Raw genomic sequence first — 15,368 nt, forward strand, 5'->3', positions numbered from 1 at the left:
GCGATGATGATGATGGTGATGACGATGATGATGGTGATGGTGGTGATGATGATCCTGGGCCTGACGTGGAGGTACGGTGGGGACCCCAGGCTGCTGTAGGCCCTGGGAGGACCCCGACCCCGACCCCGACCCCGACCCCGACCCCGACCCCGACCCCGACCCCGACCCCGACCCCGACCCCGACCCCGACCCCGACCCCGACCTCCCTTTCGGGTGGGCCCCACTCCCCCCCCATCACCATCGCCGCTTTAAGCCCCAGGAGTCCCCGCCCACACCCAGAGCGGGGGCGGGACCTGGCGGGGCTCAACCGCGCGGTGCAACCAATGGGAGGGCGGGACGCTCGTGACGTCAGGAGGCGGAAGCGGGGCACTGTCAGTGGTGGCGGCGGCGGTGGCGGAATCATGGCGGCGTTTCCGGGACAGGTGGGGCCGGGACCGGGGGGTCCCGGGGAGGGCCCGGGGACCCCGGGGCCTGGGCCTGGGCCTGGGCCTGGGCCTGGGGGTCCCTGAGGGGTCCGGGGGAGGCCGGGGGGGGTCCCGGAGCTGGGGTCTGGGGGTCCTTGAGGGGTCCTGGGGGGATTTGGGGGTCCCGGGGAGGTCCTGGGGGTCCCGGGGTAGGGGTCTGGGGGTCCCAGAGGGGACCGGGAGGGTCCTGGGGGGGATTCGGGGGTCCCCGGAGGACTGGGGGGGGCTTGGGGATGGGGACTGGGGGTCCCGGGAAGGATTCGGGGGTCCTGGAGAGGACCGGGGGGGTCCCGGGGGTTCCTGGGGGGTCCCGGGGGGATTCAGGGGACCCGGGGGGACCAGGGGAGTCCCGGGGCAGGAGCCTGGGGGAGCCGGGGGAGGATTCGGGGGTCCCCGGAGGACCGGGGGGGGGCCTCGGGGCTGGGGGTTGGGGGTCCCGGAAAGGACCGGGGGGTCCCGGGGGTTCCTGGGGGGTCCCGGGGCTGGGGCCTGGGGGTGCTGGGGGGATTCAGGGGGCTCTGGGAGGGCCCAGGGGGTCCTGGGGGGGGTCCCGGTACCCCCCTGACCATACCGTTCCCCCCCGCCAGGGCTGTCCCGGTGCTGGGCCATACCCCGGTGGGCCCGGAGCCCCCTACGGGCACCCCCCCGGCGGGGCCGCCCCCCCAGGTGAGTACATCCACAGGGACCCCCCCCCTACCCTGCACCCCCAGATCCAACCGGGACCCGAGCAGAACCGGAGCCCGGTGCGCACTGACGGTGCCCCCCCCCCCTCCCCGTCACCCCCCCCCAAAACAGGCTGCGCCCCCCCGGGCGTGGATCCCGAAGCCTTCGCCTGGTTCCAGGCCGTGGACGCGGACGGCAGCGGCCACATCTCGGTGCGGGAGCTGAAGCAGGCGCTGCTCAACTCCAACTGGACGGCCTTCGACGACGACACCTGCCTGCTGATGATCAGTGAGCAGCCACCGGGAGAACTGGGAGCACTGGGAGAACTGGGAGCACTGGGAACACCAGCACACAGCCCCGCTCCGCTCCTCGCCACCCTTTTTTTTTAATTTTTTTTTCTATTTTTCTCTTCTCCAGACACGTTTGACAGGACCCGCTCCGGGCGCATCGATGTGTACGGCTTCTCGGCCCTGCTGCGCTTCATCCAGCAGTGGAGGAACCTCTTCCAGCAGTTCGACCGCGACCGCTCGGGCTCCATCAGCTTCAGCGAGCTGCAGCAAGGTGGGCGAGGGACGAGGGGCACCGACCATGGGCTCTGTGGGGTTTATTGCTCTGCCTGCTGCTGCTTTCCAGCCTGTCCCCGAGCTTCTGGGTGTCCCCAAGCTCCTGGGTGTCCCCGAGCTCCCCGTGTCTCCTGCACGGGGCTGCAGAGCGAGGACCCGAGGAGCTGCGCTGCCCACGGGGAGGATTCGAGGAGCTGCAGCCCAGCCGTGTTACGAACCCCAGTCTTTAGGAAATCCCTTTCTCCCCGTTGTTCTCCCAAAGGGCTGTGGCAAAGCCTCGCCCTGCGCTGGGAGGAGCCCTTGGGCGTGTGTGGCTAAATGGGAGAGAAACATCCCAGGAATTTGGGCTTTTATTGGGTTCCTTCCTCCCACGGTGATCCTGGAGTGTGGTGGGGATGGGTGTGCACGAGCTGGGGCTGTCACCCTTCTTTTTTGGGGGGTTTTAACCCGAGTGCTTCTCCCTCCCAGCCTTCTCCCAGCTGGGCTACAACCTCAGCCCCCAGTTCAGCCAGCTGCTGCTGGCCCGCTACGCCCCGAGGTCGCCCGACCCCAGCATCCAGCTCGACCGCTTCATCCACATCTGCATGCAGCTCCAGAGCACCACCGAGGCTTTCCGCGAGAAGGACACGGCGCTGCTGGGCAACGTCCGCCTCAGCTACGAGGACTTCCTCACCATGGTGGTCACCCGCATGTTGTGACACCCCAGGGCCCCTCGCTGCACCCCCAAATTGCCCCAGGACCCCCCCCCCACCCCCAGAGCCCTGCTGGTGCCTCCCGGTGCCGGTCCCTGCGGTGCCACCGCACGGTTCTGCTGCCCCGGGGCTGTGCCACGAGGTGCGACGGCCAAACCAGGAGCCAGCCCGTGCCATGCCTCTAGGGACCACCTGGATTTTCCCGTTTCTGGCCCAAAATCCTGCAGGAAGCCAGGGCCAGCTTCTTGCCAACGTGTCCTGATTTCTTTCTGCCCGTGGAAGCCGAGCGGGGGAGCGGTGCCAGCCTCGTTGTGCAGCTCTGGAATAAAGCACCCCACGCGCTGCTCTCCTGCCTGGGCTGTTTGTGGGGTGCTGGCCCCCCCAAAAAAACCCCGGGGGGCCATGGATGTCCCGTACCCACAGCCCCGGTGTTGCTGCTGGGGGGGCAGGATCAGCCCCGGGCAGGAGGAAAGCTGCGGGGCTGCCTGGGCTGTGGGACGCCTCCCTTCGCTTCCATAAAATCCATTTTTTTTTTACCTTTTTTGTCCTAATTTACGGCAAAAGCCGTGCCCTGCTCCCCTTCTGAGGCACAGCCAGGAGGTGAGCAGCACGAAGCCTTCCTCTGCTTCTAAACTGACATCTCTACAATTCTGGGTTTAATTTCCCTTAATGGGAAGCAGCTCGGAGCGGGGTGTGAAGGCCGCGTTCCTTCCCCATATTTGAAGGATTTTTTCTACAAAAAGGGACATTTTCAGGCACCGTAACCTCTCTGATGCCCTCAGAAGCACCGCCTGGGTTTGGGATTTTTCTAACCCTCAGCCAAAGGTGTGGGACCGCTGGAGTAACCCCTGCTAATTCCCAAAATAGTTGGAGCCGGGCCCTTTCTGGTTTATTTTGGGAGGGGATTTTGGCTCCTGGGTGGTTTTATCCTGGGGGGGGGGGGTGCAGGGCAGGATCCCACCACCAGGTGCCGCCCCACTCCACGCTGGGGGGGGGACCAGAGGCAGGGCTGTGGGGCTCCGAGCCAGACTGACTGCAAATCGAAACCAAAAAGAGGCAAAAAAAGGGAGAAAAGGCGAAAAATAAAGGGGTGGGGACAGCCCGAGCTGCTGGGGCGCGGCTGGGATTTGGGAACGGTGTGGGCAGGGGAATGGGGACGGGATGGATTTGGGGATGGATGTAGGGATGGGATAGGGTTGGGGACGGGATGGATATGGGGACAGGATGGATATTGGGATGGGGTTGGGGTGGATGTGGATAGGGGGTGGATGTGGGGACGGGATGGATTTGGGGATGGATATTGGGATGGGATGGGGTGGGTGGGGGTATGGGATGGATGTGGGGACGGGATGGACGTGGATGGGGGCATGGCATGGACAAGGACATGGGGCTGGGATGGCCGTGGGGATGGGGACAGGGTGGGGCTGGGATGGCCGTGGTTATGGGATGGATGTGGGGCTGGGACGGACGAGGACGTGGGTACGGGATGGGGCTGGGATGCCCGTGGGGACAGCCACACGCACGGGCTGACCCCAGACACCATCCCAGCTCCAGCACACGCACTCTGCACACCCCCAGCCTCACTTTTGAGTCTCTCACCGCTGGGACCCCCCAAAAAAAACCCCAAGACCCCCTTGGCAGCCCCTCACCCTCTCTCCCCACGCATCCAGCCCCCCGATCCCTGGGGCCCCGCAGCTCCTGCAGCCCGCGGCCGAGGTCACAGCGTGCCAGCAAAACAGGAAGGCGGCCGGACAAAGCCGCCCTTATCAGGCCCCCGCAGCCCTTATCAGGCCCCCCCAGCCCTTATCAGCCCCCCCCAGCCCTTCCAGGTGCTGCCCCCCCTTCCCCTTTACCCTAAACCCTGGGCCCCCCCTTCCCTCCCCATCCCCGACCCCACAAGCTCGCACCCTTCGGGGCCACGCGCCCGCCGGGAGGCTTCCAGGAGTTTATTTACAAATATTAAAAAGCAAAATAAATACAAAAAAAAAAAATAAAACAACAAAAAAATGGTTTAAAAGTACAGCCCGGCGTGGGGGGGGGGGAAGGAAAAGAGGGGGGGGGCTGTGAGGCTGCTCTGGACCCAGCTGCGGCCCCATGGGGACACTTGGGGGGGGGGGGTCCCCAGGGCCACGTCCCTGCACAAAAAGCCCTTAGCACCATTGGGACGAGGCGGGGGGGGGGGCACGGGGACCCCCCCACCCTTGGGTGCCAGCAGCACCCAGCCTTGGGGGGGCTCCTCCAGCCCTTGGGGGGGCTCCTCCAGCCCTGGGGGGCACGGAGGAACCCCCCCGGCTGCGTGGTGCTGTGCTACCCCCCCCAAAAGTGGCATGGGGAATTTTGGGGGGGGGAATAAGGGACCATATCTTTTGGGGGGGGTCCCACTGCAGCCCCCCCGCCATATAACGGGGCTGGGAGAGGGCTGGGGCGGGGGGGGGCCGCCTTTGAAGAGCCCCCGGCTGCCGACAAAGAGCCCGCCGAGCCCGGAGGGGGGGGGATTAACGGGTAAATCCCACAGGCAGCGGGGTTGCCCCCCCCCCGGCCTCATTCCCCCCCCCAAAAACCCCATGCACGCCCCGATGCACCCGGCCGCTGCGTCAGCACCCCGGGGCGCTGGGGTCACGGGGGGGGGGCATGACCCCGACTGACCCCGGCTGGGGAGGGTCTGGGGAGGGGGATCAAGGACGTCTCGGGGGGGGGGGGGGTCGTGGGGAAGGGGGGGTCATTTGTGGGGCATGTCCTCCACCCCGACGCGCCCCCAGACGCCCAGCACGAAGCTCTCCACCTCGCACTCGTTGACGCCGCGGGCGATGCGGAAGCGCCCGTCCTCGCCCCACGCCCTGCCCCACGAGTTGGCCGCCGTCTGGGGGGGGGGGACACGGCTTCAGCTCAGTGCCCGGACCCCCCCCAAGACCCCCAAGCGATGCACAAGGCTCGTGTCCCCCCCCAAAAAAATACTCACCCAGTATTTTAGGGTCTGGCCGTCGGGCAGCTGCTCCTCGCCCCACCTGCAGTGGGAGGGCAGGGGGTGAGCGGGGACCCCCCCCCAGGCTCCATTTTTGGGGGGTGCATGGGGGGTGCACCCATTTTTGCCCCCCATCCATCCCGTGCTGTGATCCTGGGGGGGCTGTGAACCCCCTCTCGTTTCCCAAGGGTTGGGATGGGGCAGGGGGAGTGCGCCCCCACCCCCCGGGTCCTGCCCCCGGTGCCCAGCGCCGTGCGCTCGGGGTCCCTGCTGGCACCGGGACCGGCTCCAGCACCACCAGCACCAGTACGACCAGCACCAGTGCCAGAACCAGCACCAGTGCCAGCAGCACCAGCTCCAGCTCTGGGCTCCTGCACCGGCTCCAGCACCAGGCTCCAGAACCAGCACCAGCAGCACCAGTACCAGCTCCAGAACCAGTACCAGAACCAGCTCCAGAACCAGGCTCCGACACCAGTGCCAGGCTCCAGTGCCAGCTCCAGCTCCCGAAACAGCACCAGCACCACCAGCACCAGCACTGGGCTCCCACACCAGTATCTAGCACCAGCACCAGCTCCAGAACCAGCACCAGCACCACCAGCACCAGTTCCAGCACCAGTGCCAACACCAGTTCCAGCTCTAACACCAGTGCCAGAGCCAGCTCCAGCTCCAGAACCAGCTCCAGCACCAGTGCCAGAACCAGCTCCAGCACCACCAGCACCAGCCCCAGCTCCCACACCATTCTCCAGCTCCAGCCCCAGCCCCAGCTCCATCTCCAGGCTCCAGCCCCCCCCGCACCCCTTTTCCCAGCCCCCCCGAGCCCCCCGAGCCCCTACCCGGTGATTTTGACCGAGTGCGTCCCGTGCCGCTGGTGCTTCGGCCCCTTGCCCTCGGCCACGGGCGTGTGCCGGTAAATCCCGCTGCGGTACAGGAAGAAATCCTCGTGCACCTCCAGGATGGCTGCGGGCAGGAGCAGAGGGCTTTGGGGGGCTGGGGGGTTTGGGGGGGGGGGACACAGGCACCGAGCAGCCGGCGCTCAGCACCCCCCCAGGAGGAGGAGGAGGGCAGGGGGCCGCGGCTGTGCCAAGGCTCGGCCAGGGGAGGGGATTAAAAAAAAATCAAATCAAGGAGGTTAATGAGCAGGGAGGGCAGCGTGACGGTGCTCAGCAGCCAAACTGGGGGGGCCCAGCCCCACGGCTGGTCCTGAGCTGTCCCTCTGGCAGCAGACCCCAAAATTTAGGGCTCAGTGCCCCCGGCAGCTCCTCACCTTGCACGGGGCCGTTCTCCATCAGCTCCTTCATGATCTCCTTCTCCTGCAAGCACGGAGCCGCCTGGCACCGGGTGGGCACGGCTGCCCCCCAGGGAAGAGCCCCCCCAGCCTCTGCCCTCCCCAGCACCACCCCAGGGTGCACCCGGGGTGCACCCAGCAGGGTGACCCCAAACCCCCTTGGAGATACCCCAAATCCCCCCCGGGTACCACAGGGCAGAGCTGCCCCAAGGAGGGGAGGTTGCAGCGGGCGTCCCCCTGTTTCCCTCCCCTGCTGCCCCCCCCAGCCCCGGGTCCCATGGGTGCTCACGCTGGAGGCGAGGCGGTAGGCGGGGGTGGACTGGTAGATGTCGTTGGCGTGGGTCTGGGGGTTGGGGCAGCGCGCCGTGGCCTGCCGCTTGCCCCGTCCCGTGGAGCGGCTGTGCATCATGCAGGGCGGTGCTGCCGGCTGGCTGTCGGGGCTGGTGAAGGGGTAGCACTCGTCTGTCACCACCCTGATGAGAGAGGGGCGAGGGCGTGAGGAGGAGAAGGACCTGTCCCCATCCCGTCACATCCCCATCCCAATCCCATCCCATCCCCATCCCATCCCATCGTGCCCATCCCATCCCATCCCCATCCCCATTCCCATCCCATTGTGCCCATCCCATCCCATCCATCCCCTCCCATCGCACTGTGCCCATCTCATTGTGCCCATCCCATATCCCCATCCCATCCCATCCCATCCCATTGTGCCCATTCCAATCCCATCCCATTGTGTCCATCCCATTGTGCCTATCCCATCCCATCCCAATCCCATACCCCTATCCCATCCCATATCCCCATCCCATATCCTCATCCCATCCTATCCATCCCATCCCATTGTGTCCATCCCATTGTGCCTATCCCATCCCATCCCATCCCAATCCCATACCCCTATCCCATCCCATATCCCCATCCCATATCCTCATCCCATCCTATCCATCCCATCCCATTGTGTCCATCCCATTGTGCCTATCCCATCCCATCCCAATCCCATACCCCTATCCCATCCCATATCCCCATCCCATATCCTCATCCCATGCCATCCATCCCATCCCATTGTGCCCATCCCATTGCGCCTATCCCATCCCATCCCAATCCCATATCCCTATCCCCATCCCATCCCATATCCCCATCCCATCCCATTCTGCCCATCCCATTGTGCTCATCCCAATCCCATCCCATTGTTCCCATCCCACCCCATCCCCTCCCCAGCAGGGCTGGCAGCCCCCGTCCCCACACCCACCCCCGTCCCCACTCACCCCCTCCTGCGCAGGTACCACCAGGCCCCGTCCAGCCGCCCCCCGCTGCAGCCCCGCTGGTTGCGGGTGTCGCAGGAGAGGAGGTTTTGGGGTGACAGGGAGGGCGTCATGTGCCCCATGGAGTGGATGGAGATGCGGTCGGAGGCGACGGCTGGGGGTGAGCACAGGGGGGGGAAATCGGGGCTGGGGGCAGCTCCCCGGGGTCCTGCCCTGCTCCCACCTCCATGGGTTTGGGCTCCAGTCCCTCCAGTCCCTGTCCCCAGAGACCACCCCGACCCATCCCATCCCATTGTGCCCATCCCATTGTGCCCATCCCATCCTATCGTGCCCATCCCATTCCATCCCATCCCATTGTGCCCATCCCATCCCATCCATCCCATCCCATCCCATCCCATTGTGCCCATCCCATTGTGTCCATCCCATCCCATTGTGCCCATCCCATCCCCATCCCATCCCATCCATCCCATCCCATTGTGCCCATCCCATTGTGCCCATCCCATCCCATTGTGCCCATCCCATCCCATTGTGTCCACCCCATCCCATTGTGCCCACCCCACCCCATCCCAGTGCCCCCACCAGCCGTGGAGAACGCCCAGGATCCGGCGCAGTTGCCCTGGTCCAGGGGCTCGTGGATCATCCCCGGCCACTTGGTGGCTGCGTCAAAGTGGGGGGGCAGCACCTCGTTGGAGTCCATGGGCACCTGCGGAGGCGGAGGGGGGTGCTCAAGACACGGGGACCCCCCCCCAAACACACCCCTTCCAGGGCAACCCCAAAGCCGTGCTCCACAGCCCCACACTGAACCCCCAGCCCCACTGCAGACGTCATGGGGTCGGACCCCTTGGGTCGGGGACCCCCCCAGCCCCTGGTTGAGGTTAACCAGGACACACGTGCCCCCCCCCCGAGGACCCAGCTCCTTTCCTAAATTTGGGCTCAGCTGTGCCAGCCCCCAGCATCCGGCCCTGGGTGCCAACGGGGGCGCAAGGGGGGGGCCCCCTCCTTGTGGCCCCTATCCGGCGCTGCCCTCCCTGACCCCCGTGGCTGACTCACGCCCGGCGTTTCCTTTTCGGGGGGGACACAGGACGGTGCCCCCGCCCCGGCCACGCACAGCTCAGCCTTCCTGGGGAGGCTGCGGCACCCAGCTCAGCCCAGCCCAGCGCAGGAAACGCTAAAATTAAACCTCGGGGGGGGGTCAAGGCCACGGCGCTGGGCGTGCGCCGCGTGCTTGGCTCGCTCCTGGGGGGCTTCCCGGCCTCGGGGGGGGGGTCCCGGTTCGTGGCATGGCAGGGGCAGAGCCCCCCCGGTGCCAGCACGGTGCCGCTGATGCTGGGCACCCCCTTGGGATGCTCCGTGCTGCTCCCCACAGCCCCCCAAATTAAGGCTTGCGTGGGGCGAGCGGGGACCCCCCTGGACACCCCGTGTGCTGCCCACCCCCCTCATTTCCATTTCCCCTGGGGGCTGCTTTCGGCTGCAGCTCGGGGGCACCGAACCCCCCCCAACCTCCCCCGGCTGTGCCGACTCAGCAGCCTCGGGGCCGGCTTTCCGATGGGAACGCAGCGAGGAGCAGTGGGGCAAAAACAACAGCGGCAGCGGGGGAATGTGCTGAGCTGCCGTCTCCAAACAGCCCCCCCCCGGCTCCCCCCAAAACCCCCCCCCACGGCCCCTTCCCCGCCTCCACGCCGGGTGCCGAGCCCCTCGTAGGGACGGGGACCCCGTGGAGATGCTGGGCGCAAGGGGCCGCGTGCCTCAGTTTCCCCATGGGGTTGTTTTTTTTTTTTTTTTTTTTTTTTGGGGAGGGGGACACGGGGGGGGGGGGCGCAGGGCTCACGTGCATCTCGTTCATGTTCATGACGGTGGGCGGCGGGCGGAAGGTGCCCAGGCGGTAGCGGATCCCCTCCTCCAGCGTCATCCCCCAAAATTGGCTGTAGTTGCCGGCCCTCCAGCTGCAGGGGAGCGACGTTAGGGGCAAAAAAAAGCACCCCAAAAGCACCGAGGGGGGGGGGGGCACCCCCGTCCCCATCCCCGTCCCCATCTGGGACCGTTCTGCCCCCTTACCCGAAGTTGCCCCCGTTGATGGCATCGATCAGGTCCCCGTCCACGAGGCAGGCGTTGTCCTCGCACTGCCACTGCCCGCCGGGGCTGCAGGTGCTGGGGGGGGGCAGCACGGTCAGTGTGGGGGGGGGCAGCACCCCATGGACCCCCAAATGGGGGGTCCCCACGTTGGGGCTGCCCCCACTTAGCTGGGGACCCACGGACACCGAGGGCAGGGGGCTGCTGCTGCTGTTGGGGGGGGTTGGTGGCTGTGTCCCCCCCCCAAACCTTGACCCTCCCCGGTCCCCGCAGTCCCCCCCCCCGGGGTATGGGATGGAAAATGAGCTGAAAACCCTCCAGGGCTGCAAACAGCAGAGCGGGGCTTGGACACCAGCCCAGGGAGGGGGACTCGGGGCCGGCAGCACCAGGGGGGGACCCGGGGAAGGGGTGGCGGGGGCCGTCTCCCCACGGGGAGCCCCCGGCGGCGCTCCCCCCGCGTGGCCAGCAATGCTCGGCATCCCTCCCGGCACAGCTCCCGGCAGCTCTTCCCTTTTAAGGAGCCTGGCTGCAGCCCCAACAGCCCCGCTCCTTGCTCCTTGTGCCCCGACGGTGGCACCGTCCCCGTTCCCATCCCATTCCCGTCCCCGTCCCCATCCCCATCCCTGTCCCCATCCCTATCCCTGTCCCCATTCCCATCCCCGTCCCAGGGCAGCCACCCAGCCCCCAGCTCCCACCACAACCCGGCCCCCACGTCCCCGTGCAGGGGGCAAATCCCTCGGCACAGCCAGGCTCGGAGCAGGGGGTGCGAATCCCCCCCTGGTTTCTGCCCCCACGCAGCCCCCTCCAGGCACAGCCAAGTGCTGGGGGGCAGTGGGAGAAGCCCCTGGGATGCGCTCCCTGGGGACGGGCGCTGGGAGCCCCTCGGGGGCAGATTTGGGGTGCAGCCGGGCACCCTCAGCAGCTCCCTGTCCCCCAGCCCCGTCTGCGTCTCCCAGGCTTTGATTTTTTTCTCCTAATTTCCCCGGCCCTGCCGGAGCCAGGCAAGGACCGGGTCAGAGCGAAGCACTGCAGGAATTGCTCTCCGTGTTCCAAGTGCGGGGGAAGAAAATTTTGGCAGAGGAGCCGCAGCCCCCGGAGGCCAGCTGGGCAGGGAAAGTTCCCGGCACAGGGACCAGTTCCCCGAGCACAGGGCTCTGGGGGGGGGGGCTCGACCTTCCCCGGGGAGCTCGGGAACGGCCTCCAGCCCCACGTGCCTCCACGCCACGGTCCTGAAAAAGTCCCGGGTGGCTTCGGGGAGGGCTCGGCTCAGCCCATGCCCCTCCTGCACGGCTGCGTGGGGAGGGCTGGCCTCTCACCTCCAGCCCCAGCGGGCTGCTCGGGCACGCAGGCGCGCCGGCACGCACGTGCAAGCACCCACGGGCACGCAGCCGCGCGCTCCAGCCCCAGCCGGAGCCTTTGATTCCCCCCCTTATCGGCCGCATCGCGCCGAGCCAGCCCGCCCAGGTATGTTTGCTCCTCGTCTCGGGGCAGAGCTGCGCCCGCAGGTTCCTCGTTCCCTGGCTCCGGGATGCCAGCAATTCCTCCGCAGCCGCTTTCCAGATAAACCCCACGCCGCCCGCCAGCACAAACAGCGAGCTCCCGGCACGCAGAGGGAGCAGGACGGGGCTGGACCCTGACCCGCAGCAGGCTGGGGCAAGCTGGGCCGGGAACGGAGAAGCCCCGGCAGCCTCAACCCACATCTGCGAGGCCGCACGCTGCCCCACGAGCGAGCGGCTCCCACCGAGGCGTGCGCTGAAATTTGGGAGCAGCCCAAAGCCCCGGGCTGTGCGCTCCGAATGCGCCAGGGCGAAGGCGTTTGGCACCGGCCCCCACCACCCAGCGCGGCCCCGCGCGCCCCAACCGGCTGCGGGCAGCCCCTGCCGGCCTCGTCCCGGTGCTGCCGGTGCTGCCGGTGCTGGCACAGCCCTTGGGGCACTCACCACAGGTTGCAGTTCTCCCGGTACGTGGCCCCGCTGGGGTAGGTGCGGCCGGCGCGGGCGCAGCCTGGGTGGGAGAGAGGAGAGCCCGGGTGAGCGCACGGCTGCGGAGGGTCCTGCCGGGCCCCCCTCCCAAAAAAAAAAAAACACCAAAGGGAAACGAAACACAAATCCTAAAGGTGCTGAGCAGCCGCGGAGCTGTGCGCCCGATCAGCACGGGGCTGGGGAGCAGGATTTGGGTAGAGAGGTGGGCGCGGGGCTGGCTCAGCACCAGGAGGGTTAAGCCTGGGGCTGCCCGGCACAGCCGGCCTCGCACGCACAGCCTGGCGGGGCCGGGATAAAGGGGCCACTGATCCCCGGAGCTGGCTCTGCTCCGCGGGGACTTGAGAGGGAGCCTTGTGCTGCGCGGCGGGGGCAGTCCCGGCTCGCCCCCACATGCCACGGCTGCCACCCGGGTGAAGTCAGGACCGTGCCCCAGACATGACCGGGGCACCCCGGCACCATCCGGCCCGGCTCTGCCCGCAGGTGCGCGCCCCAGCGCTGCCCCCCCCCCGCCTTCCTGCCCAAGGAGAGCTGCACGAATCGGGCTGGGGGCTGCTCCAGCCCCTTTGCTGGGACCCCAGCCCCATCCCGCCCAGTTTGCACTGGGTTTCCAGAGCTCTGTGGGATCCAGCATGACTCTGTGATCATCCCGGTGCTGCCCAGCATGTCGGGCACCCGTGCCAACCCCACCATGAGGGGGGCGGATTTGGGGAGGGGCGCCTCACCTTGAACTTTGGGGAAAGGGGCCGGGATGCCCAGGCAGTACTCCCAGAAGTCCGGGCAGCAGTCGGAGACGGTGCGGTTGCAGAAGAGGTCGCAGTAGCAGATGGTGTCCAGGTAGGGCACGGTGCAGCCGTCGTCCCGGCCGTGGCAGCAGACGTCCCCTCGCTGGCAGTAGGAGCCGCCGGCATCGTAGACGCCGTGCTCGTACAAGCCGGGGGCCAGCTCCCGACGCGTGCGTGCCCGGGCAGCCCCGGCCGCCCCCGCCAGCAGCCAGAGGCAGAGCAGGGCCCAGGGCAGGCGCATGGTGCCCGCGATGTCCCCGACCTGCAGCCGCTGCGGGGACGGGGCGGTGAGAGGGGACCGACCCCAGCCCCTGCGCCGATGCCCTTTGGGGTTGCTGCTCCCGGCGGGTGGGAGCTGGGGGGGTAATGGGGGGCGATGGGGGGGCGTTTTGGGGGTGCTCTGTGCCCACCCAAGGTGGCTGTGCCCCTGGTGGTGTGCGTGATCCCCAAACTTTCTCCTTTCCCAGCTCCCCCCCGACCTCCAAGCAGCTCCGTAGCGGGGGTCCCGGCTCCCAGCCCCGTGCCCCCACCCCGACGCCCCCCACATCGCCTCCCTCCGGGGTGCTGCACCCCACGCAGACCCTAAAACCCACCCTCCAGGAGCAGAACCCCCACGGGACGGGGGATCCCCGGGGGTGGGGGGCACAGCCCCGTGCCCCCTCCGCCCCAAACCCAGCCGGGGCGCAGCTGTGCCGGGACGTTGGGTGGGGGGGGGGGACCCAGGGGCGCCCCCGTCTGCGGGCGCTGCGCTGAGTTCCCCGGGCTCAGCCCGCGGCTGCCGGGAGCCCTCGGGGAGAGGGAGCGGGTCCCGGTGCGGGGGGGTCCCGGGGCACGACCCCCGCTGCCCCCCAGCCCCCTACCTGCCGCCCCGCCGTGCGCTCCGCTCCGCGCCTCCGCCGCCTCCGCCGCCGAGCGCCTCCCCCGGCCCCGGCGCTCCCTTATAGCCGCGCCCCGGGGGGGGGGCCGGGAAAGTGCCGGGGGGCAGCCGCGATCGTGGCCGGACCGGGATAGGCCTGGGGGGGGCGCAGGGGGGGCGGTGGTGGCCGCGCTGCGCTGTCCCAGCCCGGGCGCAACGGGGTCGGTGCCGGTGGTCCCAGCGCCCCGGTGTCCCCTGCCCCTTACGGGTGAGGGAACCCTGCTGGGGGGGTTGGGGGGGTACTGGGGGGACCTGGGGGGGTCGTGTAGAGGGAGGTGGTGAGGGTAAAGGTGGTCCCGAGGGAGCTCTGAGCCCCCTGCCCCGTCCTTCCCAAGCTGGGGGTCCCCAGCACACCACGCTCCGGCACGGGGCTCCCCGCAGCCTGGGGAGGGTGTGAGGGGTGCAGAGGGGTGCGGGTGCCCCCCCCTCGCCCAGCAGCCCGGCTGCTGCATGTGTGTGAGCCCGGGATGTCCCACAGCACCCGGGGCACGCAGCCAGTGTCACTTGGTGCCAGCACCACGTCCCCACCGCCAGGACCCCCGGCCGGAGGGGGAGAGGGGCCGTGCGCCCCCAAGGGCTTGCCCACCCCATGGCTCCTGTCCCCCCCCCACGGGGATTTTGGCAGCCTCAGGGCTCGCCGCCTGCCTCTGGCCCCCAGGAGCATCCCCAGGCCGCTGCCAAAGGATTCCTCGAAGATGCTTCCCAGCAGCCAGGACGGAGGCACGGCGAGCAGCAGGAGGCCAGCCGGGTCCCCGGGCCGAGCTCCTGCCTCGGGGGGAGGCTGCGGTGGCTCGGGGGGGTGCTGAGAGCCTGGGGCACCCCAGCCCGGGGGGCACAACAAGGGCTGCGTCCTGCTGGAGGTGTTGGGGTGCTCAGGGCAGCCACAGGAGGGTCCTGAAAGAGCCCCCCCAGTGCTGGGATCCCTCCGGGTGCCTGGCTGCCGCTCCCAGATGCGGCTTTTCCTGCGAGCGCGGCCTTGGGCAGAGCGAGGCCACGGCACGGGGCCGGGCTGATCGCTGCTGAGAGCCTCAGGAAGGAACTGGGTCCGGCCCGGAGCCCGGCTGTCTCCTTTCCGTGACTGTGCGGACAGGAATCCAGAGTGAGTCATGAATTTCTCCAAGACCCCAAGGGACAAAGCAGAGCCACAGGCGTGAAGGACACCCCCGGTCCCATTCCCGTCCCCGGTCCATCCTTGTGCCAGGCAGTGCCCAGGCTGAAGACGAGGATGCAGCGAGCTGCGGGGCGCTGCCAGGCGCAGAGCTGGCCCCCTCCCGTTCCCACAGCAGCCCCTGACCCCCCCCAAAAAGCGATGGGGGCTCGTGTGCGGGGCCAGCAGCGCTCGCCCCCTTCCTGCGGGCGTGCTTGGCTTGGCTCTTGGTGTGCCGACCTGGCTCCTGGCGGGACGCGGGGTCACGGCTCGCTGCGTCCCTCACAGGCATTTCCCCCCCCAGCCCTGCGTTTCCCCTCTCCCTGCCTCGTGTACACGCAGCAGGGGGGGGGCCAAGGTGGAGCAGGGACAAAGTCCAGCCTTGGGCACCTCGGGCTCACGTGGGAGAGGGAGGCAGCGGGCTGGCAGCGCGCCCGGCCCTGCCACCACCGCCACCACCACCTGCGGCTGCTCTGTGCAGGGACAAGGTCCCCTCGTGCTTTGGGGACACGGGGCCGAGCTTGGGGGCTGCAGACGTGGCCCAGAGCCCAGCCCAAATTTGCTGGGAGCAGCAGGGGCTCACTTG

General features: G+C 68.3%; 2 protein-coding genes across 2 annotated transcripts; one reads left to right on the forward strand and one right to left on the reverse strand.

Annotated features, from left to right (window-relative positions):
* Positions 1–353: 353 nt before the first annotated feature.
* On the forward strand, positions 354–2,726 carry PEF1 (penta-EF-hand domain containing 1). The gene is made up of 5 exons (XM_084496846.1): positions 354–422; positions 1,052–1,130; positions 1,260–1,415; positions 1,545–1,688; positions 2,159–2,726. The coding sequence occupies exons 1-5, from the start codon at positions 402–404 to the stop codon at positions 2,386–2,388; spliced, it is 630 nt and encodes a 209-aa protein (XP_084352972.1). The 5' UTR covers positions 354–401; the 3' UTR covers positions 2,389–2,726.
* A 1,587-nt stretch (positions 2,727–4,313) lies between these two features.
* Positions 4,314–13,679, reverse strand: TINAGL1 (tubulointerstitial nephritis antigen like 1). Its single transcript, XM_084496845.1, has 12 exons — positions 13,580–13,679; positions 12,660–12,990; positions 11,896–11,959; positions 9,941–10,033; positions 9,714–9,828; positions 8,465–8,588; positions 7,889–8,039; positions 6,919–7,102; positions 6,609–6,654; positions 6,178–6,301; positions 5,342–5,387; positions 4,314–5,242 (listed from the first exon to the last, which is right to left on the reverse strand). The coding sequence occupies exons 2-12, from the start codon at positions 12,958–12,960 to the stop codon at positions 5,102–5,104; spliced, it is 1,389 nt and encodes a 462-aa protein (XP_084352971.1). The 5' UTR covers positions 12,961–12,990; positions 13,580–13,679; the 3' UTR covers positions 4,314–5,101.
* Between the last annotated feature and the right edge of the window lie 1,689 nt (positions 13,680–15,368).

Source organism: Aythya ferina (genome assembly GCF_964211825.1).
Source record: "Aythya ferina genome assembly, chromosome: 24".
Lineage (NCBI taxonomy): Eukaryota > Metazoa > Chordata > Aves > Anseriformes > Anatidae > Aythya > Aythya ferina.

Coding starts and splice junctions, on each gene's coding strand:
- PEF1 (XM_084496846.1), top strand. CDS start 402: ATGGCGGCGTTTCCGGGACAG. Junction 423..1,051: donor TGGCGGCGTTTCCGGGACAG/GTGGGGCCGGGA, acceptor CCCCCCCGCCAG/GGCTGTCCCGGTGCTGGGCC. Junction 1,689..2,158: donor CTTCAGCGAGCTGCAGCAAG/GTGGGCGAGGGA, acceptor TCTCCCTCCCAG/CCTTCTCCCAGCTGGGCTAC.
- TINAGL1 (XM_084496845.1), bottom strand. CDS start 12,960: ATGCGCCTGCCCTGGGCCCTGCTCTGCCTCTGGCTGCTGGCGGGGGCG. Junction 11,960..12,659: donor CCCTTTCCCCAAAGTTCAAG/GTGAGGCGCCCC, acceptor TCTCCCACCCAG/GCTGCGCCCGCGCCGGCCGC. Junction 6,655..6,918: donor CCTACCGCCTCGCCTCCAGC/GTGAGCACCCAT, acceptor CCGTGCTTGCAG/GAGAAGGAGATCATGAAGGA.